A 23473-nucleotide genomic window follows, 5' to 3' on the forward strand; every position below is an offset into this window, starting at 1 on the left:
GTTGGCAAGGTGTGATTTGGTACCACGGCCGATGTGAGTTCTCTGGTGGCTTTTTTGATCACTTAAATGGTGTCCGTACTTTTTAATCTGCCAGTGATTGTGCTTCACTATAATTTTCTGATTGTACCCATGCGGTTTGAGTTGTCCTACAAGGGAAATATCTTTGTTTCATGTGCAATGATTAACAGCCTGGCTAATTGTCTTACAAGATCATGTGACTGTGCACCTTGAGTGAAATGAGGCAGAGCGTGTGATCATCCCTACAATCCTTATGCGGGAGGTAGGCTTTAGTCCTTGGGTGGAGATCAGTTGTTTATGCTGTCTCACTTTGATTTGCTAGTTTTGGTTCTTGTTCTTAATTTTTTGCGTTCCTGAATTCCAAGTGATCTTTGATGCGTGTTGTATTTGCTGGTCGTAAAGTCCATAATTTTGCTTCCAGTATGGAGAAAGAGGATCCACTTATGTGCCCCTACCTTTACAGTGGGATTAATAGTTGTATGGCTAGAGTGAAGAGTGCTATTCTTCCATTGTCTTTGGAGTTTGAGGGGGTCTTGAAGATGAAACATCTGGTTATGGGAGAAGTTAAGCTCTTGGTGGGATAGTGAGATTGGGGGTGGGGGGTGGGGTCTGATCGAAGATGGAGCTATTGTCTTGCTTCTTCATTTCTGATTTTCTCCAAGTCTTCAAAGTACTAAAGGGTCTGCACGTACTTAGTCTTTTTGTGTAAAGTGCGTGAGAAAGAACAAGCAAGTGTGTGTCTTGTTTTCTGGAAGATGTCGGTTTGATTTGGTTTACTTGGGTTATCATGGAAAGGCAGATTTTTTCAGGTTTCTTGCATTAGTCTGTGTTGCTGGCAATTCGTCAGGCTTCTAGATTCGGAGTTATGTAGAATGGTACTTCTTCCTTTCTCTATGGCTAGAATCTGTTCTGGGAGAGTTTGATATTGGGTGGTTCCCAGCATTCATTTAACACTAGTTTAATGGCACTGGTTTAGTCTTAGGTTGTCTAGTTGTGTGTTCCCTAGCTTCAGGACGACCTGTGGGTCTGTAGCTTAGATGTTACTGGTTGGTTTCATGAGATTAATAGGGCCTCAGTGGGTTTTGGTATGTAATTTAAGAGCAGAAGGACAATAATGGAGCAGTGGTTCTTAACCTGTGGTCTGGGGATCCCTGGGAGTAGACCAAGCTTGCTGTGTAGGTCCACGACTGCTTAGAAAATGGAATAACAATCACAGAATAATGCAGTGCATATAAATAAAGAAGCAAAACATACATTTGAAAATTCTGTAAATGTGAAGGAATTTTAAATAGGAGGCTAAAAATTAGGTTGGTTTCCTGTGATGGAGCTTTGAGGAACACATAAATCCGTGCTAGTTGGAACTGGTTGAATTGAGACCATGCTGTGTCTTGTGGTGAGTATCTAGGCTAGGAAACTTATTAGATATCAGTTTTCTTTAGCCTCACAAAGATCTGGTAATGTCCTGTCCAAAAGGTGCAGTGGGGTCCAACTCTAGCAATGCAGGCTCTCCATTTCTGTACACATCTGTTTTAGGTCATTCCAGATGAAGATTGTGGTGGATGTAGTGCTTCTGCATATGTAGAAGCACCCTTGGAATCCTTTCAAAATGTAATGCCTTTTAAGTGGGAAGCTGCTTTAAATCTGCAAGGCATTTTGTTTGCTGATCCATGCTTTCCTTAAAGCTTTATCCTTTTCTAACGAAATCTGACTTCTTTACTCCCATTTGAACACTATAGCTCCCTTAATTTGATCAGTCTAAAACCCAAAAGGGGCAGCCCCATAACTCGTGGACCCAGGGTGAGAAGAACTATCATCAAACAAGTGGTCCTTGCGTGTGAAGTGTAGCCGTGGACTTCCACGGCAAATCATGATTGAACAAAAACCTTACCTAGGAAGAAGGTTTTTCAGTCATTTGTAACCTTTATTCAAATTTAAACAAAATCATTACTTATTAAAATGTTCATATCCGAGAATAAAACCTTTTTGAAAAGAAAGCTTATCACAGTAAAAAATTGTTGCTTAAACATATGAAAAAGGAAGAACCTATAAATGAAAAATCAGATAATTGTCATTTGTGTGTACATGATATATCTCGGTCCTAACTATGCCCATCTTAGTTGCTCACATAAACAACCTGTATTTGCAGAACCATAATCTCATTGCAGGAGTGAATTACACAGTGGTATGGCGTACAAACAGTGGTATGGCGTGCCTACTTTTGAAAATTAAAGCTTGTGACCTCTAGTAAAAATACATCTTGTTTGTATTTCCTCACCAACTCAAGGAGGCTACTTGGCTATTAAAGGTAAAAAATGCCCTGAAGCCCCCCCGCCACACACACACACACACATATCTAGGTAGATCTCACGAAGGATAGCATAAACTCACTATATATTCCCCTCCATCTGGCACCTAGCAGTACTCATCCAGGAATCAGCACATAAAGGGTCTATGTCCCTGCCATCTCGTTCCAGTAGGCCTAGAGAAGATAAAAAGTCAAAATGAGGACAACCTCACATGGGGCGAGCCATACATCACTATAGAGAAGCCAATCCCTGTAAACAAACTGTAGGAAGTTGGCTCTGTATGTGCTATTTCAAAGTAAGGAATAGCATGCACAGAGTCCAAGGGTTCCCCTTAGAGGTAAAATAGTGGTAAAAATAGATAATACTAATGCTCTATTTTGTGGTAGTGTGGTCGAGCAATAGGCTTATCCAAGGAGTAGTGTTAAGCATTTGTTGTACATACACATAGACAATAAATGAGGTACACACACTCAGAGACAAATCCAGCCAATAGGTTTTTATATAGAAAAATATCTTTTCTTAGTTTATTTTAAGAACCACAGGTTCAAATTCTACATGTAATATCTCATTCGAAAGGTATTGCAGGTAAGTACTTTAGGAACTTTAAATCATAAAAATTGCATGTATACTTTTCAAGTTATTGACAAATAGCTGTTTTAAAAGTGGACACTTAGTGCAATTTTCACAGTTCCTAGGGGAGGTAAGTTTTTGTTAGTTTTACCAGGTAAGTAAGACACTTACAGGGCTTAGTTCTTGGTCCAAGGTAGCCCACCGTTGGGGGTTCAGAGCAACCCCAAAGTTACCACACCAGCAGCTCAGGGCCGGTCAGGTGCAGAGTTCAAAGTGGTGCCCAAAACACATAGGCTAGAATGGAGAGAAGGGGGTGCCCCGGTTCCGGTCTGCTTGCAGGTAAGTACCCGCGTCTTCGGAGGGCAGACCAGGGGGGTTTTGTAGGGCACCGGGGGGGACACGAGTCCACACAGAAATTTCACCCTCAGCGGCGCGGGGGCGGCCGGGTGCAGTGTAGAAACAAGCGTCGGGTTCGCAATGTTAGTCTATGAGAGATCTCGGGATCTCTTCAGCGCTGCAGGCAGGCAAGGGGGGGGTTCCTCGGGGAAACCTCCACTTGGGCAAGGGAGAGGGACTCCTGGGGGTCACTTCTCCAGTGAAAGTCCGGTCCTTCAGGTCCTGGGGGCTGCGGGTGCAGGGTCTCTCCCAGGTGTCGGGACTTTAGGTTCAAAGAGTCGCGGTCAGGGGAAGCCTCGGGATTCCCTCTGCAGGCGGCGCTGTGGGGGCTCAGGGGGGACAGGTTTTGGTACTCACAGTATCAGAGTAGTCCTGGGGTCCCTCCTGAGGTGTTGGATCGCCACCAGCCGAGTCGGGGTCGCCGGGTGCAGTGTTGCAAGTCTCACGCTTCTTGCGGGGAGATTGCAGGGTTCTTTCAAGGCTGCTGGAAACAAAGTTGCAGCCTTTCTTGGAGCAGGTCCGCTGTCCTCGGGAGTTTCTTGTCTTTTCGAAGCAGGGGCAGTCCTCAGAGGATGTCGAGGTCGCTGGTCCCTTTGGAAGGCGTCGCTGGAGCAGGATCTTTGGAAGGCAGGAGACAGGCCGGTGAGTTTCTGGAGCCAAGGCAGTTGTCGTCTTCTGGTCTTCCTCTGCAGGGGTTTTTCAGCTAGGCAGTCCTTCTTCTTGTAGTTGCAGGAATCTAATTTTCTAGGGTTCAGGGTAGCCCTTAAATACTAAATTTAAGGGCGTGTTCAGGTCTGGGGGTTAGTAGCCAATGGCTACTAGCCCTGAGGGTGGGTACACCCTCTTTGTGCCTCCTCCCAAGGGGAGGGGGTCACAATCCTAACCCTATTGGGGGAATCCTCCATCTGCAAGATGGAGGATTTCTAAAAGTTAGAGTCACTTCAGCTCAGGACACCTTAGGGGCTGTCCTGACTGGCCAGTGACTCCTCCTTGTTTTTCTCATTATTTTCTCCGGCCTTGCCGCCAAAAGTGGGGCCTGGCCGGAGGGGGCGGGCAACTCCACTAGCTGGAGTGGCCTGCTGGGTTGGCACAAAGGAGGTGAGCCTTTGAGGCTCACCGCCAGGTGTGACAACTCCTGCCTGGGGGAGGTGTTAGCATCTCCACCCAGTGCAGGCTTTGTTACTGGCCTCAGAGTGACAAAGGCACTCTCCCCATGGGGCCAGCAACATGTCTCGGTTTGTGGCAGGCTGCTAAAACTAGTCAGCCTACACAGATAGTCGGTTAAGTTTCAGGGGGCACCTCTAAGGTGCCCTCTGTGGTGTATTTTACAATAAAATGTACACTGGCATCAGTGTGCATTTATTGTGCTGAGAAGTTTGATACCAAACTTCCCAGTTTTCAGTGTAGCCATTATGGTGCTGTGGAGTTCGTGTTTGACAGACTCCCAGACCATATACTCTTATGGCTACCCTGCACTTACAATGTCTAAGGTTTTGCTTAGACACTGTAGGGGTACCAGGCTCATGCACTGGTACCCTCACCTATGGTATAGTGCACCCTGCCTTAGGGCTGTAAGGCCTGCTAGAGGGGTGTCTTACCTATACTGCATAGGCAGTGAGAGGCTGGCATGGCACCCTGAGGGGAGTGCCATGTCGACTTACTCGTTTTGTCCTCACTAGCACACACAAGCTGGCAAGCAGTGTGTCTGTGCTGAGTGAGAGGTCTCCAGGGTGGCATAAGACATGCTGCAGCCCTTAGAGACCTTCCTTGGCATCAGGGCCCTTGGTACCAGAAGTACCAGTTACAAGGGACTTATCTGGATGCCAGGGTCTGCCAATTGTGGATACAAAAGTACAGGTTAGGGAAAGAACACTGGTGCTGGGGCCTGGTTAGCAGGCCTCAGCACACTTTCAATTGTAAACATAGCATCAGCAAAGGCAAAAAGTCAGGGGGCAACCATGCCAAGGAGGCATTTCCTTACACAAACTTACCAATAAAAGTTGTGAAGCTTGCACAAGCCACTAATGCTTCACAACAGAGTCCCCTTGGCAATGTGCTGGTCTCTGCCTTATAGTCCAGTGGAGACCTGGAAATTAATCATAGCTAAATCAGAATAAAATCACAGTTGCACTTGCACTTAGACTACATGATGTATTTGTATAATATTTGGCTGTGTTCCCTTCAGATCCAAGTCCTATCCTGTCTCCTGTGTCATTACCTAGGGCTCTGCCCTTTTAACAGTACTCTAGCTCATACAGGGAGCATCTGTGATTTCTGCTGACAGTTATGCCTAATTATACTAGTGTGAAGTCACGCTCCGCATTTTGAAAGTCTGAAGAATTTCATTGTCATGTTATGAGATCATCTGTCCCAGTCCTCCCCTAAACTGAACCCATCTTTTATACCTCACCAGCAAATGCAAGTTGATGGTTTCACTCTTCAATACTTCGATGGAGAGAAATGTCTACACTTCTGAATTGGTGCCAACCTCTACTTCAGATGTCAAGTCTCACACAATCGCCAGGCTGCCAGTCCGTAACTAACTCCACACCACAGAGAAAAGCCCATAGCGCGGGAAGTAGGCTCCAGAAATGCAAATATCACTCTAGAACTTTACTACCTTGAAGGATGCTTTTGTTTAAAACAACCCCTAGTCACAAGGTAAACACCCAAACTGTGAATCATACCTTAATGACTTCACTCCTGGCTTCCTTGAACCTCCCTGTATGCTTATCACCAGCACCAATTCTATCCTGTAAACAACCTGCCCCTAATGCTCTATCCTTGGGCTCTTGTTCTGCCTTCTGTTCCGTCCTCTTTAAAACCCATTGTGTACAGCTCTCGATACTTTGTGATGGAGGATATCCACTTTCTCAGTGCTGTTTGAGGGAAGTTTGGAATCGCCTGAATTGATGCAGGCAGACACTTTGGAAGAACTGTATACCCTTGCACCAGGGCAGGAAGAGTTACTCCACAAAATGGACCAGAATCCCACTATCCCTAACCAGAGGAAAGCCCTGGATATGCACATTGGCCACCTTTTTTGTGTTTTCTAATGGTTAGGTTTTTACTAATAATAGAATGGCATTAAATGTACCTTGGTACAATGTAGAGGATCATGCAAACCACTCTCCACAGTTTGTCAAGATGCTCTTAACTGCCTTTTCAATTACTCATACCAGTGACTAGCTTCAACCGACATCCACCACCTCTTCACCAAATTCTTTTGCAGTAGATATCCTCTTCATCTTGTGCACTTTTTGTAGACAATCGCGTCTAGGAATGCCACATATACAGCTGGACTCCCACCAACGTTTCTGCAGCTGTGTCAGGTCACTTTCTCGGATGTCCCAACTTGTTCCAGGAATGAGACTTTGAAGCAGTATAGGGCAATTAATTGAAAACTCTGGCAACTTTCCATTCCACATAATGCCACCCCACTTGATGCCACTGTTTTACACCCCTCAGGCCATTCCGCCCAGTGTGACTCCAGTCAACAAAATGTGACTTGTAAGGATTTCAGCAGTTTCACTATGCATTACAGCTTTACTTTTGAAGCAGCCACTGAGTCATGGGTCCGCTAAGCTTCCCTCACAAATTCCTTTCCCGAAGAGTTCATCTGTTTGTTTTTATTGATTGTACAGTTGTCAGTTTGACTATTCCCTCCTTCTTTTTGTGGAACAGATGTTTACACGAATATCAGTAAGGATTTCATGTTGGAGAAGTGAAACTTAGTTATAATCTTATCCTAGTTAAACTATTCCAGATCTCTTATAACAATCCTTTTCTTCTACGAAGCACCATTTCATAATGTTCTTTTGCTTGTCTTTTAAGCTGCTGATAAGCTAATCAAAATTTGGGGAGCATTTGATGGAAAATTTGAGAAGACTATATCTGGTCATAAATTGGTAAGCATTTTGTAATTAGTGTTGGCAAATTCTTTGAATGCAATGCAAAATAGATGTTTGAGCAGTTTTATCATTATGCCTCCCTAATTCATGCTAATTTTGTGTCTAGAATCAAACCCTTGACTCATTGTTTGTTTTGAGTTTCTTCTATATTGGTACATCTTGTGAATTAAAGTGGACATCCACTGTATCATGAAACATGTTCTTCAATAATGAAGTCAAATAAGTTAGTTGCATCAAATGTAATATGAAAATACCAATATTTATAATACTCCTACTACTGCTATCTATAAGCAAGATGAACTGTCTGCTGCAATGGGTGTAAAGAAGACTCTAAAAGCTCAATATAAAGCTAATATCAAGTCTTGTAGCACAGAAGTTGAATCTTTTTGTTAGTGTAACTTTTCAGGCAGACCTTTTTATTCTTCACTTAACAGAAGTGGGTATCATGAAGAATGCTTGTTAATTTAATATGTAGAGATCTCTAAGCAGTCTATAATTAAAAGCAGGTGGTTGAAAAGATTTGTGTAAAAGTGGAACGCCATGTGCCTACATGTTTCAACCAGGTTAGTGATGGAGAGTAAGTAAGATTATTTTTGCATCTCGACCTTTCAAGTGATCAGCTACATCTAATTGTGGTTGCGCCCGTTTGATAAGCATAATCTTGGTGATGTGATGTTAGGCAGATATTCAAAAAAGGTGAAAGCTCACAAGGTGCAATGTAGACCATAAGAAGTGGTAGTAAGGGTGAGTGAATTGAGAAACTGAAAAAACTTGCATGGATGTGTTCATAATGAATCTACAGAACTTGGAAATGTTAGGCAGGATAGGAACGTAAGATTTTAAAAACAAAGGTAGTCCGAGGTTTTAAAATATTCATGCAAATATATATTTTAAAAGTTAGATTTTGGAAATTATAAATACAACATTTGTTCAGCTACTAAAGAATGTAGCCAAATGTTGCAATGTATATGAACTGATGGGGTAGTAAGGGTGAAGATAGCCGCACTTCCAGAGGAGTAATCACAGTAGTGGAACTCATGGTGCAGGTGGTCAAAGTGCCTTACTACCCATAGGCACAGACAATGTGTTAGGCTATACACAAATAATAATGAGCAAAACAGACCACAGCACACAGTGTAAACAGCAGTATGATGTAGGTAATAGGATCTGCGGTGCGTGAGTTCCGTTAACCAGAAGAAGAAGAAGGCACGTAGGTATTCACATGTTCTTAGAAGAAAGTCTCTTTATTTGAAGGCACAGTTAAATTCACTGAGAGAGAACATCCATCCAAACACAGCCAACACGTGTTTCGTCACGCTGGTGACTTTTTCATGGCTAAAGGATGATGTAATTGTACAAAATCATTGTCAGTCCAACTTAAAGTGTATTCTTCGTATATGTAGTCGGGCTGTTGAGTATAAGTGTTCCGCAGTAGGAAAAAATCTAACTGGATGAGGAGTTTACAGTAATAGCATGACTGCTGATTTCTCTCTTTACCATACATAGAATTGATGCCATGCCATGCCATGAGATGCGATAGAATGTTTGAATATTGGTTGTATGCAATTTTATGTAGTGCAGACATGGACCTTGGAAACACCACACTGCTTTACAGATGTCAAAAGCACACAGTAGTAAATGGGTCAGGTTTAATTGCAAAGTACGTACATTTTAATGTGGACCTTAAATGAAACCTCAAATGGCATAAATGCTGAATACGTTTTAAGGTGGAACTTAAAGGTGAGATTACAAGTAACTTGCAGTAGTGTCAAGAAGGGATTAAAAGGCGAAATCGCAATGGACTTCTAACAGGAACAATATATGCAGAGAAGAAGCCAAATTTAACATGAACACCAAGAAGCATGACTTTGTGATGGACAAATGAAATGGAGGCAGAGAGAAGTTAACCAGTTTAGGAAAGTGGATTACTATTTGGGGTGGTTGTAAAACCTCCTCATATAATGTCACAATCTCTACCAGGTCCAGTTATGTTCATTAGTAAAACCTTTTGCAACTGTGACCTAGAGAGCTCTGGCTTAATTAAAATGGTCACGCTTAATCAAAGGAACAAAGTGTAAAGCATTTGGAAGTACCAAAACAGTCAGTAAGAAACAAAACACAGAACATCTGACACTAGTTTATAAAAATTAGGATTGTGTTTCATCTTTAGATAGCTGCCAAAATGACAAAAATCTGTAGAGAGAAGCCGGAGAAATGCTTTTTCAAATGTACATAAATCACTGTTGTTCACTTTAAAAAGTATGCAATATATTGTGTTAAACGCCTTTGTGGTTCTTGATCGAACAGCTATTAGATGGATCTAATGATGAAGTATGTCACCAGGGGGCAACCCTGTTTAGTGAGACTGGGGGGTGCAGGTTATATAAGCAAACAAGTGTTTTCATCACTTTGTGGAGGGTTATTAGTTTTGTACCAAATTGACTGGTGTATGGTTAGAATAACTATTAGTCTACACTCGGGTGGGCCAATACAGGTTGAGGCCCAGCCCCACGGACCACTGGAGACCAGGGAGAACATTACCAGTCAGGTCCACTTTCAGAAGAAAGTCCCCCTGGTCCTGATGCAGAGCAGAGTACTGTAGGAAGTGTTCCTGGGGCCACTGTGGTATGCATGAGCATCTTAAGTCGTTTCAGGCCTCTGAATCCTATCTCCCACAGTGCACCTGGGGAGACCACTGGTGAAGTTGTCTCCTGGTTACAGCGGTATCTTCGGTTCTTTGCAGGTAAGTAAATCTTTCTCTCTGGAGACCAGAGTCCATTCGGACTTGGGCCAAACGGACCTGGAGGCAACTCATGAGGGTCGGACATGTTTGCCAACCATGTACTTTGGCATCTAGCAGCGGTCAGCCGTTTCTGCATAGCTGGGTTCTCCAGGGTCTGGAGGTTTCCTTAGCTTTTGATGGTTGTAAAGAAATGGCTCCCTGTTGCAGTTACCCCCCACTTTTTGCCTGATACTGATGCTGACTTGACTGAGAAGTGTGCAGGGACCCTGCTAACCAGGCCACAGCACCAGTGTTCTTTCACCTAAAATGTACCATTGTTTCCACAATTGGCACAACCCTGGCACCTAGGTAAGTCCCTTGTAACTGGTACCCCTAGTACCAAGGGCCCTGATGCCAGGGAAGGTCTCTAAGGGCTGCAGCATGTCTTATGCCACCCTAGTGACCCCTCACTCAGCACAGACACACTGCTTGCCAGCTTGTGTGTGCTGATGGGGAGAAAATGACTAAGTCGACATGGCACTCCCCTCAGGGTGCCATGCCAACCTCCCACTGCCTGTGGCATAGGTAAGTCACCCCTCTAGTAGGCCTTACAGCCCTAAGGCAGGGTGCACTATACCACAGGTGAGGGCATATGTGCATGAGCACTATGCCCCTATAGTGTCTAAGCAAAACCTTAGACATTGTAAGTGCAGGGTAGCCATAAGAGTATATGGGCTGGGAGTCTGTCAAAAACGAACTCCACAGCTCCATAATGGCTACACTGAATACTGGGAAGTTTAGTATCAAACTTCTCAGAATAATAAACCCACACTGATGCCAGTGTTGGATTTATTAAAAAATGCACACAGAGGGCATCTTAGAGATGCCTCCTGTATTTTACCCAATTACTCAGTGCAGGACTGACTGCTCTGTGCCAGCCTGCTGCTGAGAGACGAGTGTCTGACCTCATGCGGTGAGAGCCTTTGTGCTCTCTGAGGACAGAAACAAAGCCTGCTCTGGGTGGAGGTGCTTCACACCTCCCCCCTGCAGGAACTGTAACACCTAGCAGTGAGCTTCAAAGGCTCAAGCTTCGTGTTACAATGCCCCAGGGCACTCCAGCTAGTGGAGATGCCCGCCTCCTGGACCCAGCCCCCACTTTTGGCGGCAAGTCCAGGAGAGATAATGAGAAAAACAAGGAGTCACTGGCCAGTCAGGACAGCCCCTAAGGTGTCCTGAGCTGAGGTGCCTCTGACTTTTAGAAATTCTCCATCTTGAAGAAGGAGGATTCGCCCAATAGGGATAGGAATGTGACCCCCTCCCCTTGGGAGGAGGCACAAAGAGGGTGTACCCACCCTCAGGGCTAGTAGCCATTGGCTACTAACCCCCCAGACCTAAACACGCCCTTAAATTTAGTATTTAAGGGCTTCCCTGAACCTAAGAATTTAGATTCCTGCAACAACAAGAAGGACTGCCTAGCTGAAAACCCCTGCAGAGGAAGACCAGAAGACAACAACTGCCTTGGCTCCAGAAACTCACCGGCCTGTCTCCTGCCTTCCAAAGAACTCTGCTCCAGCGACGCCTTCCAAAGGGACCAGCGACCTCTGAATCCTCTGAGGACTGCCCTGCTTCGACGACGACAAGAAACTCCCGAGGACAGCGGACCTGCTCCAAAAAGACTGCAACTTTATCCAAAGGAGCAGCTTTAAAGAACCCTGCAATCTCCCCGCAAGAAGCGTGAGACTTGCAACACTGCACCCGGCGACCCCGACTCGGCTGGTGGAGAACCAACACCTCAGGGAGGACCCCCGGACTACTCTACGACTGTGAGTACCAAAACCTGTCCCCCCTGAGCCCCCACAGCGCCGCCTGCAGAGGGAATCCCGAGGCATCCCCTGACCGCGACTCTCTGAAACCTAAGTCCCGACGCCTGGAAAAGACCCTGCACTCGCAGCCCCCAGGACCTGAAGGACTGGACTTTCACTGCAGAAGTGACCCCCAGGAGTCCCTCTCCCTTGCCCAAGTGGAGGTTTCCCCGAGGAAGCCCCCCCTTGCCTGCCTGCAGCGCTGAAGAGATCCCTTGATCTCTCATTGACTTCCATTGCGAACCCGACGCTTGTTCTAACACTGCACCCGGCCGCCCCCGCGCCGCTGAGGGTGAAATTTCGGTGTGGGCTTGTGTCCCCCCCCGGTGCCCTACAAAACTCCCCTGGTCTGCCCTCCGAAGACGCGGGTACTTACCTGCTGGCAGACTGGAACCTGGGCACCCCCTTCTCTCCATTGAAGCCTATGCGTTTTGGGCACCACTTTGAACTCTGCACCTGACCGGCCCTGAGCTGCTGGTGTGGTAACTTTGGGGTTGCTCTGAACCCCCAACGGTGGGCTACCTTGGACCAAGAACTGAACCCTGTAAGTGTCGTACTTACCTGGTAAAACTAACAAAAACTTACCTCCCCCAGGAACTGTGAAAATTGCAGTGTCCACTTTTAAAATAGCTATTTGTGAATAACTTGAAAAGTATACATGCAATTGAAATGATTCAAAGTTCCTAATGTACTTACCTGCAATACCTTTCAAACAAGATATTACATGTTAAATTTGAACCTGTGGTTCTTAAAATAAACTAAGAAAATATATTTTTCTATACAAAACCTATTGGCTGGATTTGTCTCGGAGTGTGTGTACCTCATTTATTGTCTATGTGTATGTACAACAAATGCTTAACACTACTCCTTGGATAAGCCTACTGCTCGACCACACTGCCACAAAATAGAGCATTAGTATTATCTATTTTTACCACTATTTTACCTCTAAGGGGAACCCTTGGACTCTGTGCATGCTATTCCTTACTTTGAAATAGCACATACAGAGCCAACTTCCTACAATGGTCCTTAAGTGTAACAAGAGGTTAGCTAAGTATCCCTTGCAGACACATTGTGTGTTGACATAAGTGGGGCTTTTTTTCCACGTGTGGGCACAGCATGCACATTCCTCTTTGTGGGTCCCTTGGGCATAGCAGGTGCACTCCAGTCTTTGGTGCAGCTTTGCTTTGCTTGGTCCAGGAACAGCAAGACAGGCTTTCCAGTCCTGTGGTGATCTGAGGACTGAGTGCTACAGATGCGACTTTTATGCCATATTTTTGTTTGTGGGAGGGGAGGGCTCATTATCCAATAAGGCAACAATTCCATAGGGCAACCCTTGTCACTTGACATCCCTTTCTGGAGGATTGACCCCCAAACAAATCTGTGTCCCTTTCCCTGTCTGAATCCAAGACAGCCTTCTTTCCTTTTGAGGGCCTCTGGGCACACTCCTAGTGTGTCCCCAGCATAATGAGTCCCTCCTCCCAGAAAACCGGTTGTACGATGAGTTCTCCTCCCCTGGAGTTGATACTAGCCTGTTATGCTAAACAAAGAAGTCAGGCTAAGGTGTGATCGCATATGTTTGTCCGAGGTGGTACCCACTTTGAAGCTGGGTCATCTGTAGACTCTCCCTGCCTCCCTCTCACCCCCACCACTCTCCCACCAGCAGTTTTGTTCCCTTTTCTGGAAAAGCACTTCCTAGCCGGGTCGCAGTCTGTCTCGGGAACGGGGGTTGGGGGTGTTAAACTGCTGCGGCAGTCAGGAAGGGATACCCGAGTTTGGACAACAATGGGGAAATTTTCTAAAGCCACCTTTGCCTTTAAAAGGTCATTTAAATCCAACTTCAACTATGAGTCTGGTTTAATACAACGATTCATTTAATAGGTTGAATTATCGTGTTCAGCGGTCCCTTAGGGAAGTTAACACAACACAAGGGATAGTGAAATTCCATGTTAATCAGTGGGACTACCGGCCTTACTACAGTAAACTTGACAGTCATGAGTTTTTACTATGAGGGCATGCAGGGTGTGATTATAACATGTCCTTCAATCTAATATCTGCATCCGCCTTATGGCTTATATGCCCTACCTTACGCATGACATACACATTTTAAAAATGCAGGTTAGGCTTGGTAAAATGGTAATTTTACCACGTATAGTGAGTACGCCGCTATGCTAGACCAAAAGCCACGTTTTCTCTCTGTCACAGCAATGCTGGCCTAACTAATACTGCAGTCCACTAGTGACACTTAACTTACTAGCCCCTTGTAGCTCTTGTACTGGATACTAGGGACGTACGCTCAAGTTAAGTAAGCCTATCTGGTATTAGTCAGTCACACACATACTTTGGAGGTCAGAGCACATGTACTGGTGCCAGGACAGCAGGGCACGGTCATTTGAGTCAGAAAAACCAGCAGCATCAGTCCACAAAAATTAGCGTGGGGAGAAGACCGGGTAGGGATTCTCCTCCGATTAGAGGCATTTTCCTATAACCAGAATAGAAACTTTAATCCGGATCTTCAATGGATATCTTTCTTCATAGGATCATGCTTGTGGCAAAGATATTCCAAGATCTGGGAAAAGCAAAGAAAAGAATTTAGGAGATTAGCAACAAACTGGGGAAACAGCAGAATGTTGAAAGCTGGAACCGGGTCAAGAACTACCAGGCCATATATTAAAGACTAACTCTTCCATTTTAGAATTCCCCACCTACATGATGGTAACTTCCTAATGCTGATATGGTGGGCCAATGATGTATGTAAACCGTGCAGTGCTAGTTTTCCTGCTGTAGACACTCTGCATCAGTCTGCATTAATTTTGTTTTCCGAACCTATGCTTTCGGAAAATAAAAGATTCTCGTTGCAAATTTTTCATGCCTAGGATGCTGTGGTCTGCTGGAAGACCTGGGCATGAACGAAGTTGACAGGAATAGTGTTGGATGGATAGCTCTAAATTGGTATAACCCACCCAGCGCCGTTATAACCAGTAGAAGGCACAGTGTTTGAGGTGACAGAAGGTGGAGACTCCGCTATCAGAAACAGTGGTTGCCCTTCCCTTAAATGAGGAAGTTCCGGTAGTCTAATGGTAAAATTACATCTAAGTGAACCACTAAATATGCAAAGGATTGATTTGATGATGTGCTTTAATGATAAAAGTAGAGCCTGAGCCATGAAGCAGTAAAGGAGATTGGATTACAGTTGGTGGAAGTCACTTAAGTAAACGGTGGAAATGAAGAATGAAAGTATGCGATTTGGAAGTGGTACCTAAAACAAAATGGTAAATGTGGTACATGGACAGATGTACTACTTGTTAGAAAAAACGTTTTATCAAATCTTGTACAAACAATAGAAAAGGACACCAAGTCAAGAACAGATTAAAATGAAGCTGTGGAGTGGGATATTGGCCCGTAAACCTAAAATAAATTGTATTAAATAACATTGTAGGAGAATAAGTGTTTCGGCATTCTGTGATTAATTGCATATGTTTATCAATCACCTCTAACTGTAGGGTAGCTGAGACGGAGGTTCAAGCAGAAGGACTTAAGTTTGTTGGATTGATTGAAAGTGGGTGTAGGACAGTCGGCAGTACAAAGTATACATCTTGGAAATCATAATAATAACATCTATATCTTACTGTATTTAAATGTTTGTTTCCCACAAAATCTTTGGAGACGTGGTGGTTTCTCTGTTAGGAAGATACCAATTTCATAAGGGAGGAATATTAGGGACCTGTAAGGGTTGCTGATTTAACTGCTACACTACACAGGAAAAAAAAAATTAGATCACCTCATTTTGAAACCAAATGGCTGAAAGATTAAGAATGATTTGGGAAGTAATATTCTACCTGTTTTCCTCATTTCTGTGTTAATTAGGGAATCTCTGATGTTGCTTGGTCGTCTGATTCCAACCTCCTTGTGTCTGCTTCCGATGACAAAACACTAAAGATATGGGACGTCAGTTCGGTAAAGTTTCAATTTTTTTTATTGAGAGAATAAAATCTTTGGAGTGTTATTATACAGTGTAGTTGTTTTACTCCAGCAGTTTAGTCACCTCCGCAGTCTCCATTCGCTGCTTCCAAGAATATTGCAGCTGAGACCAAATGCCATATCCCTTACGCTCTGCCGCCATCCTTTCACCTCCATTTGTTCACCTTCACTCCCTACTTTCCCAGAACATGATCTTTATCCTCTCGCTACACTTATCATTCTGCTTTAACTCTGAAAGAATGCCTGCCACTGGTTCTTTGCTCTTCTTGGGCCTCTAATACCAGTCCCTGGCATCATGACGCTGAGCTGATGGACCTACCTTCGACAGGCTTTAAGCCACTTGCTGTGCCCAAATTCTTGCTTACCTGATGGCTAGGTTAAGGAGTTGTGGTTGTAAAATATATTTTTAGAATCACGTTTTCACTTTCAGAAATGCTATTAACATCTACTGTACTGTAGCACAGAGGCAGAGAGGGAATGGGCCAAAGAGATTTAATGCACCCAGTGGACGTTTAGCAGTATCTGATTGGCCACAATTATCATTAAGTTAAAGTCCTCTCCCTTTTCTTCTGATCTTCCACTGTATTCCAGATAGGACATCCTAGTCTACTCTTAACGTGATTGCCATCACTGCACTCTCAGCAGGTGCCCAGATGACCAGTCTCCTCCGCACTGGCCTACCCTGCGACCCAGTGACCCATTCCTGCTAGTTCTAAGTCCCTCCGGTCAAGGTTGAAGCCACTACGATATGCAGAATGTGGCACATCAATGCACTCCTAAGTGAACAACTAAAAATGGGAGTGGTGGGGGGGGGGGGGGAGAGAACTACAAGACGTTTTTTACACTTATTCTATACTTGGAGTGGGGAGTAGCCTAAGAAGGCGACAGGTTTCTGATTGCTAATTTTTTTTCTTCATCTTGAACTATAATATCTAATGGAATTGTCGATTGCCTTTTTTAACACAGCTGGACCTCTAATGGAAGCAACAAATTAAAATTTGTGTTTTTCCTTTTTAGGGGAAATGCTTAAAGACTCTAAAGGGTCACAGTAACTATGTTTTCTGTTGCAACTTCAACCCCCAGTCTAACCTCATTGTGTCCGGATCGGTGAGTGTTGATTGCCCTTGTCTGGCTCTTTCTCATGTTAAACTCCTGCAGGAGATCTTGACTGGATGATATAGGGCACCTAGAATGCAGTACTTTTAAAAAAAATTTTTTTTTTTTTTTATATATGCATGATTGCCTTCATGTTTGGGGTTGGTTATGAACAAGATGTGGCGCTATAAACATTTTCGTGCATTTGCATATTTTTGCTTGCTTCATTCTACAGTTTGACGAAAGTGTCAGGATTTGGGATGTGAAGACTGGAAAGTGCCTTAAGACCCTGCCTGCACACTCCGATCCTGTGTCCGCTGTAAGTGTCTTCCTAAATGTAGAGCAATTGTGCCTTTCCATCTAGAGAAAACTAAAACTGCTTTTCTGTGGAAAGCAGCTTGTTTCTTCTCAGATGGTTATGCCTTTATAGAGATGTTAATTCTCAAGTTTATTCACTTTTTAGGTCCATTTTAATCGTGATGGTTCTTTAATAGTTTCAAGCAGCTATGATGGTCTTTGGTAAGTAAACATTTTATTGTATTATGTAGCAGTTTTAGTCATACACAGCATGCACTTACAAGTTTGAAACAACATTACAAATTTGATCGCCACTTTAGATTTGTGTACAGATAACGTAAATGCTCTTCTACTGGCATTTTATAAACTCCACTCTTTCTCTGTTTCTGTAAACTGAATTTGAAGTGATTTAATTTCTTTTCCCTCCCTGTTTTTTGACAGCCGAATTTGGGACACTGCGTCAGGCCAGTGCTTAAAAACGCTTATTGGTATGTAACTAAAGGGCTACATTCTTATAAACATTTAGATGTACATCGTCAGTACTTCCGAAGTGCAAGCTTCTGAAAGTACACTGTTCAGTCTGTCCCAGAACATTGCTTGAAATTTTAAATAAATACATTTTCTTGTTTAATCCACACTGCAAACTGAATCGTGATAGATGCACCAAGTTTCTGCTTAGAAAATGTGCCTGGCAAAACATAGTATTATGGAGAAATCGGGATTGAAATTTTGCAATCTGTTTGAATGCCTACAACTTGGTCACCTGTCATCACCACCTGTAATGTTGATATATTTAAAAAAAATTTTTTTTTTAAATCACCATATTTGGCAGCGTTAGTGCCTCTATTCACATCACAACCAAAACAGGATCAGTACCAGTATTCCTTCTTTAGCTTTCTGCTGACTTCGATACCTTCATTATTGCTAGATCTTAAATCTGAAAATGTTAATGCTGAAGGAAAAAGAGGTGGCAATTTGATTATTGAAAACGTGTCTTAATTCACTTAAAAGCAATTCTAAGGAATAAATGGTCAAGAATAGACGGATTGTGGCTGTGTTTTTTTTTTTTTTTTCTTTTCTTTATATATAAAGAAAACCAAAGAAATAAGAGGGTTAATGGGTGATCCAACTGGCATGGAGATATGAGAGCGAGTAGATGACAAGTGGATATAAGTGAGAGAGCACAAGTCTCCCTGTAGCCTCTCTCCTCGATGCAGCACTTGGACACCCCCTTTCTTATGTGAGGAATACAGGACAGCAGATTAGACGAGAAGTGAATCAGCAAAGCATCATGTCTTGACCCCAGTACAAAAATAGGAAACAAGGGCCGTAGGGCCAGATTCATGAATTTTAACAGTTCTGATCTTGTATCAGCAGGCAGGATGGTTACAAGTTAGGAGTAAGATGCATTTGTTCAGCGAGTCATGTTCGTGTTCAGCTGTCCAGTGTCTGCTTGGGAAATCTGGGTGAATTAAATCATAGTGGTTTTATGTTTTGTTCATAACCAGAAATGTAAGTTCTGCCAAATTGAAAGAAACCAAGTAAAGATTGCAGTTTCTTGATTGTTTGGAGGTTGAAGGTGATCGCATTTCCCTAGAAAGTGTGAGGTCAGGCTCTTACCTTCATTTGATAGCTCGTATCCCAGGAACAATACACTGAGGGAGGCTATTTAAGTTTTCCTAAAATTAAATTTGTAGCCAAGGGCTGCGAATCCTAAGACGATCCGATCGACCCTGGCAATATGAATGTTAAGGTTGTCCTCTTGAGATGGATGTCATCCACATAGGACAACGCATCAGGATAAATATCATGTAATTTTGGCTTTACACGGGCTGAGAACAATCCTGGGCTTCTCTTATAGCCATGGGGCAAACAGAAGTGTTTTTGTGAGCCAAATGAGAATGCACTCGAGTCCCGACTTTCATGCACTAAGTGGAGGCAGAAAAGCATTGGAAATACCCAAGGCTGTTTTTATTTTTTTACGCACTGTTAATTAGCGTGGTGCTGTGCGCATTTTGTATTGTGTGTGTGTGTGTGTGTGTGTGTGTATAGTGTTCTAAGTGTCTGTATTCTTAGACAATTCTATATGAAAGGGTTTGGTTTTGCAACAGGGAAAAATGCAGAAACAGAGGGCTCTAGTACTCCCTGGTGTAGGAAGTTGGCTCTGTATGTGCTATTTCAAAGTAAGGAATAGCATGCACAGTCCAAGGGTTCCCCTTAGAGGTAAAATAGTGGTAAAAAGAGATAATACTAATGCTCTATTTTGTGGTAGTGTGGTCGAGCAGTAGGCTTATCCAAGGAGTAGTGTTAAGCATTTGTTGTACATACACATAGACAATAAATGAGGTACACACACTCAGAGACAAATCCAGCCAATAGGTTTTTGTATAGAAAAATATCTTTTCTTAGTTTATTTTAAGAACCACAGGTTCAAATTCTACATGTAATATCTCATTCGAAAGGTATTGCAGGTAAGTACTTTAGGAACTTTAAATCATAAAAATTGCATGTATACTTTTCAAGTTATTGACAAATAGCTGTTTTAAAAGTGGACACTTAGTGCAATTTTCACAGTTCCTAGGGGAGGTAAGTATTTGTTAGGTTAACCAGGTAAGTAAGACACTTACAGGGTTCAGTTCTTGGTCCAAGGTAGCCCACCGTTGGGGGTTCAGAGCAACCCCAAAGTCACCACACCAGCAGCTCAGGGCCGGTCAGGTGCAGAGTTCAAAGTGGTGCCCAAAACACATAGGCTAGAATGGAGAGAAGGGGGTGCCCCGGTTCCGGTCTGCTTGCAGGTAAGTACCCGCGTCTTCGGAGGGCAGACCAGGGGGGTTTTGTAGGGCACCGGGGGGGACACAAGCCCACATAGAAATTTCACCCTCAGCAGCACGGGGGCGGCCGGGTGCAGTGTAGAAACAAGCGTCGGGTTCGCAGTGTTAGTCTATGGGAGATCTCGGGATCTCTTCAGCGCTGCAGGCAGGCAAGGGGGGGTTCCTCGGGGAAACCTCCACTTGGGCAAGGGAGAGGGACTCCTGGGGGTCACTTCTCCAGTGAAAGTCCGGTCCTTCAGGTCCTGGGGGCTGCGGGTGCAGGGTCTCTCCCAGGCGTCGGGACTTAGGATTCAAAGAGTCGCGGTCAGGGGAAGCCTCGGGATTCCCTCTGCAGGCGGCGCTGTGTGGGCTCAGGGGGGACAGGTTTTGGTACTCACAGTATCAGAGTAGTCCTGGGGGTCCCTCCTGAGGTGTTGGATCTCCACCAGCCGAGTCGGGGTCGCCGGGTGCAGTGTTGCAAGTCTCACGCTTCTTGCGGGGAGCTTGCAGGGTTCTTTCAAAGCTGCTGGAAACAAAGTTGCAGCCTTTCTTGGAGCAGGTCCGCTGTCCTCAGGAGTTTCTTGTCTTTTCGAAGCAGGGGCAGTCCTCAGAGGATGTCGAGGTCGCTGGTCCCTTTGGAAGGCGTCGCTGGAGCAGGATCTTTGGAAGGCAGGAGACAGGCCGGTGAGTTTCTGGAGCCAAGGCAGTTGTCGTCTTCTGGTCTTCCTCTGCAGGGGTTTTCAGCTAGGCAGTCCTTCTTCTTGTAGTTGCAGGAATCTAATTTTCTAGGGTTCAGGGTAGCCCTTAAATACTAAATTTAAGGGCGTGTTTAGGTCTGGGGGGTTAGTAGCCAATGGCTACTAGCCCTGAGGGTGGGTACACCCTCTTTGTGCCTCCTCCCAAGGGGAGGGGGTCACAATCCTAACCCTATTGGGGGAATCCTCCATCTGCAAGATGGAGGATTTCTAAAAGTTAGAGTCACCTCAGCTCAGGACACCTTAGGGGCTGTCCTGACTGGCCAGTGACTCCTCCTTGTTGCTTTCTTTGTTCCCTCCAGCCTTGCCGCCAAAAGTGGGGGCCGTGGCCGGAGGGGGCGGGCAACTCCACTAAGCTGGAGTGCCCTGCTGGGCTGTGACAAAGGGGTGAGCCTTTGAGGCTCACCGCCAGGTGTTACAGCTCCTGCCTGGGGGAGGTGTTAGCATCTCCACCCAGTGCAGGCTTTGTTACTGGCCTCAGAGTGACAAAGGCACTCTCCCCATGGGGCCAGCAACATGTCTCTGGTGTGGCAGGCTGCTGGAACTAGTCAGCCTACACAGACAGTCGGTTAAGTTTCAGGGGGCACCTCTAAGGTGCCCTCTGTGGTGTATTTTACAATAAAATGTACACTGGCATCAGTGTGCATTTATTGTGCTGAGAAGTTTGATACCAAACTTCCCAGTTTTCAGTGTAGCCATTATGGTGCTGTGGAGTTCGTGTTTGACAGACTCCCAGACCATATACTCTTATGGCTACCCTGCACTTACAATGTCTAAGGTTTTGTTTAGACACTGTAGGGGTACCATGCTCATGCACTGGTACCCTCACCTATGGTATAGTGCACCCTGCCTTAGGGCTGTAAGGCCTGCTAGAGGGGTGTCTTACCTATACTGCATAGGCAGTGAGAGGCTGGCATGGCACCCTGAGGGGAGTGCCATGTCGACTTACTCGTTTTGTCCTCACTAGCACACACAAGCTGGCAAGCAGTGTGTCTGCTGAGTGAGAGGTCTCCAGGGTGGCATAAGACATGCTGCAGCCCTTAGAGACCTTCCTTGGCATCAGGGCCCTTGGTACTAGAAGTACCAGTTACAAGGGACTTATCTGGATGCCAGGGTCTGCCAATTGTGGATACAAAAGTACAGGTTAGGGAAAGAACACTGGTGCTGGGGCCTGGTTAGCAGGCCTCAGCACACTTTCAATTGTAAACATAGCATCAGCAAAGGCAAAAAGTCAGGGGGCAACCATGCCAAGGAGGCATTTCCTTACACAACCCCCCCCCAAACGAAAGAGGATGAGACTAACCTTTCCCAAGAGAGTCTTCATTTTCTAAGTGGAAGAACCTGGAAAGGCAATCTGCATTGGCATGGGCAGTCCCAGGTCTGTGTTCCACTATAAAGTCCATTCCCTGTAGGGAGATGGACCACCTCAACAGTTTAGGATTTTCACCTTTCATTTGCATCAGCCATTTGAGAGGTCTGTGGTCGGTTTGAACTAGGAAGTGAGTCCCAAAGAGGTATGGTCTCAGCTTCTTCAGGGACCAAACCACAGCAAAGGCCTCCCTCTCAATGGCACTCCAACGCTGCTCCCTGGGGAGTAACCTCCTGCTAATGAAAGCAACAGGCTGGTCAAGGCCATCATCATTTGTTTGGGACAAAACTGCCCCTATCCCATGTTCAGAGGCATCAGTCTGCACAATGAACTGCTTAGAATAATCTGGAGCTTTTAGAACTGGTGCTGAGCACATTGCTTGTTTCAGGGTGTCAAAGGCCTGTTGGCATTCCACAGTCCAGTTCACTTTCTTGGGCATTTTCTTGGAGGTGAGTTCCGTGAGGGCTGTCACAATGGATCCATATCCCTTCACAAACCTCCTGTAATACCCAGTCAAGCCAAGGAATGCCCTGACTTGAGTCTGGGTTTTTGGAGCTACCCAGTCCAGAATAGTCTGGATCTTGGGTTGGAGTGGCTGAACTTGGCCTCCACCTACAAGGTGGCCCAAGTAAACCACAGTTCCCTGCCCTATCTGGCATTTGGATGCCTTGATAGAGAGGCCTGCAGATTGCAGAGCCTTCAAAACCTTCTTCAGGTGGACCAGGTGATCCTGCCAGGTGGAGCTAAAGACAGCAATATCATCAAGATAAGCTGTGCTAAAGGACTCCAAGCCAGCAAGGACTTGATTCACCAACCTTTGGAAGGTGGCAGGGGCATTCTTTAAACCAAAGGGCATAACAGTAAACTGATAATGCCCATCAGGTGTGGAGAACGCTGTTTTCTCTTTTGCTCCAGGTGCCATTTTTATTTGCCAGTACCCTGCTGTCAAGTCAAAGGTACTTAAGAATTTGGCAGCACCTAATTTATCTATGAGCTCATCAGCTCTAGGAATTGGATGAGCATCTGTCTTGGTGACAGAATTGAGCCCTCTGTAGTCCACACAAAACCTCATCTCTTTCTTTCCATCTTTGGTGTGAGGTTTGGGGACTAAGACCACTGGGCTAGCCCAGGGGCTGTCAGAGCGCTCAATTACTCCCAATTCCAGCATCTTGTGGACTTCCACCTTGATGCTTTCCTTAACATGGTCAGACTGTCTAAAGATTTTGTTTTTGACAGGCATGCTGTCTCCTGTGTCCACATCATGGGTACACAGGTGTGTCTGACCAGGGGTTAAGGAGAAGAGTTCAGGAAACTGTTGTAGGACTCTCCTACAATCAGCTTGCTGTTGGCCAGAGAGGGTGTCTGAGTAGATCACTCCATCTAC

General features: G+C 44.9%; 1 protein-coding gene across 2 annotated transcripts in view; it reads left to right on the forward strand.

Annotated features, from left to right (window-relative positions):
• Positions 1 to 23473, forward strand: part of WDR5 (WD repeat domain 5) — a 148118-nt gene that overhangs the window by 31064 nt on the left and 93581 nt on the right. For both annotated transcript variants that reach the window (XM_069241570.1, XM_069241569.1), the window contains exons 5-10: positions 7125 to 7198; positions 15650 to 15739; positions 16781 to 16870; positions 17094 to 17177; positions 17322 to 17377; positions 17597 to 17643. In XM_069241570.1, the coding sequence (XP_069097671.1) occupies positions 7125 to 7198; positions 15650 to 15739; positions 16781 to 16870; positions 17094 to 17177; positions 17322 to 17377; positions 17597 to 17643 (441 nt within the window). The remainder of the gene's footprint in view (positions 1 to 7124; positions 7199 to 15649; positions 15740 to 16780; positions 16871 to 17093; positions 17178 to 17321; positions 17378 to 17596; positions 17644 to 23473) is intronic.

This window comes from Pleurodeles waltl, chromosome 6 (assembly GCF_031143425.1).
Source record: "Pleurodeles waltl isolate 20211129_DDA chromosome 6, aPleWal1.hap1.20221129, whole genome shotgun sequence".
NCBI classification, from domain to species: domain Eukaryota; kingdom Metazoa; phylum Chordata; class Amphibia; order Caudata; family Salamandridae; genus Pleurodeles; species Pleurodeles waltl.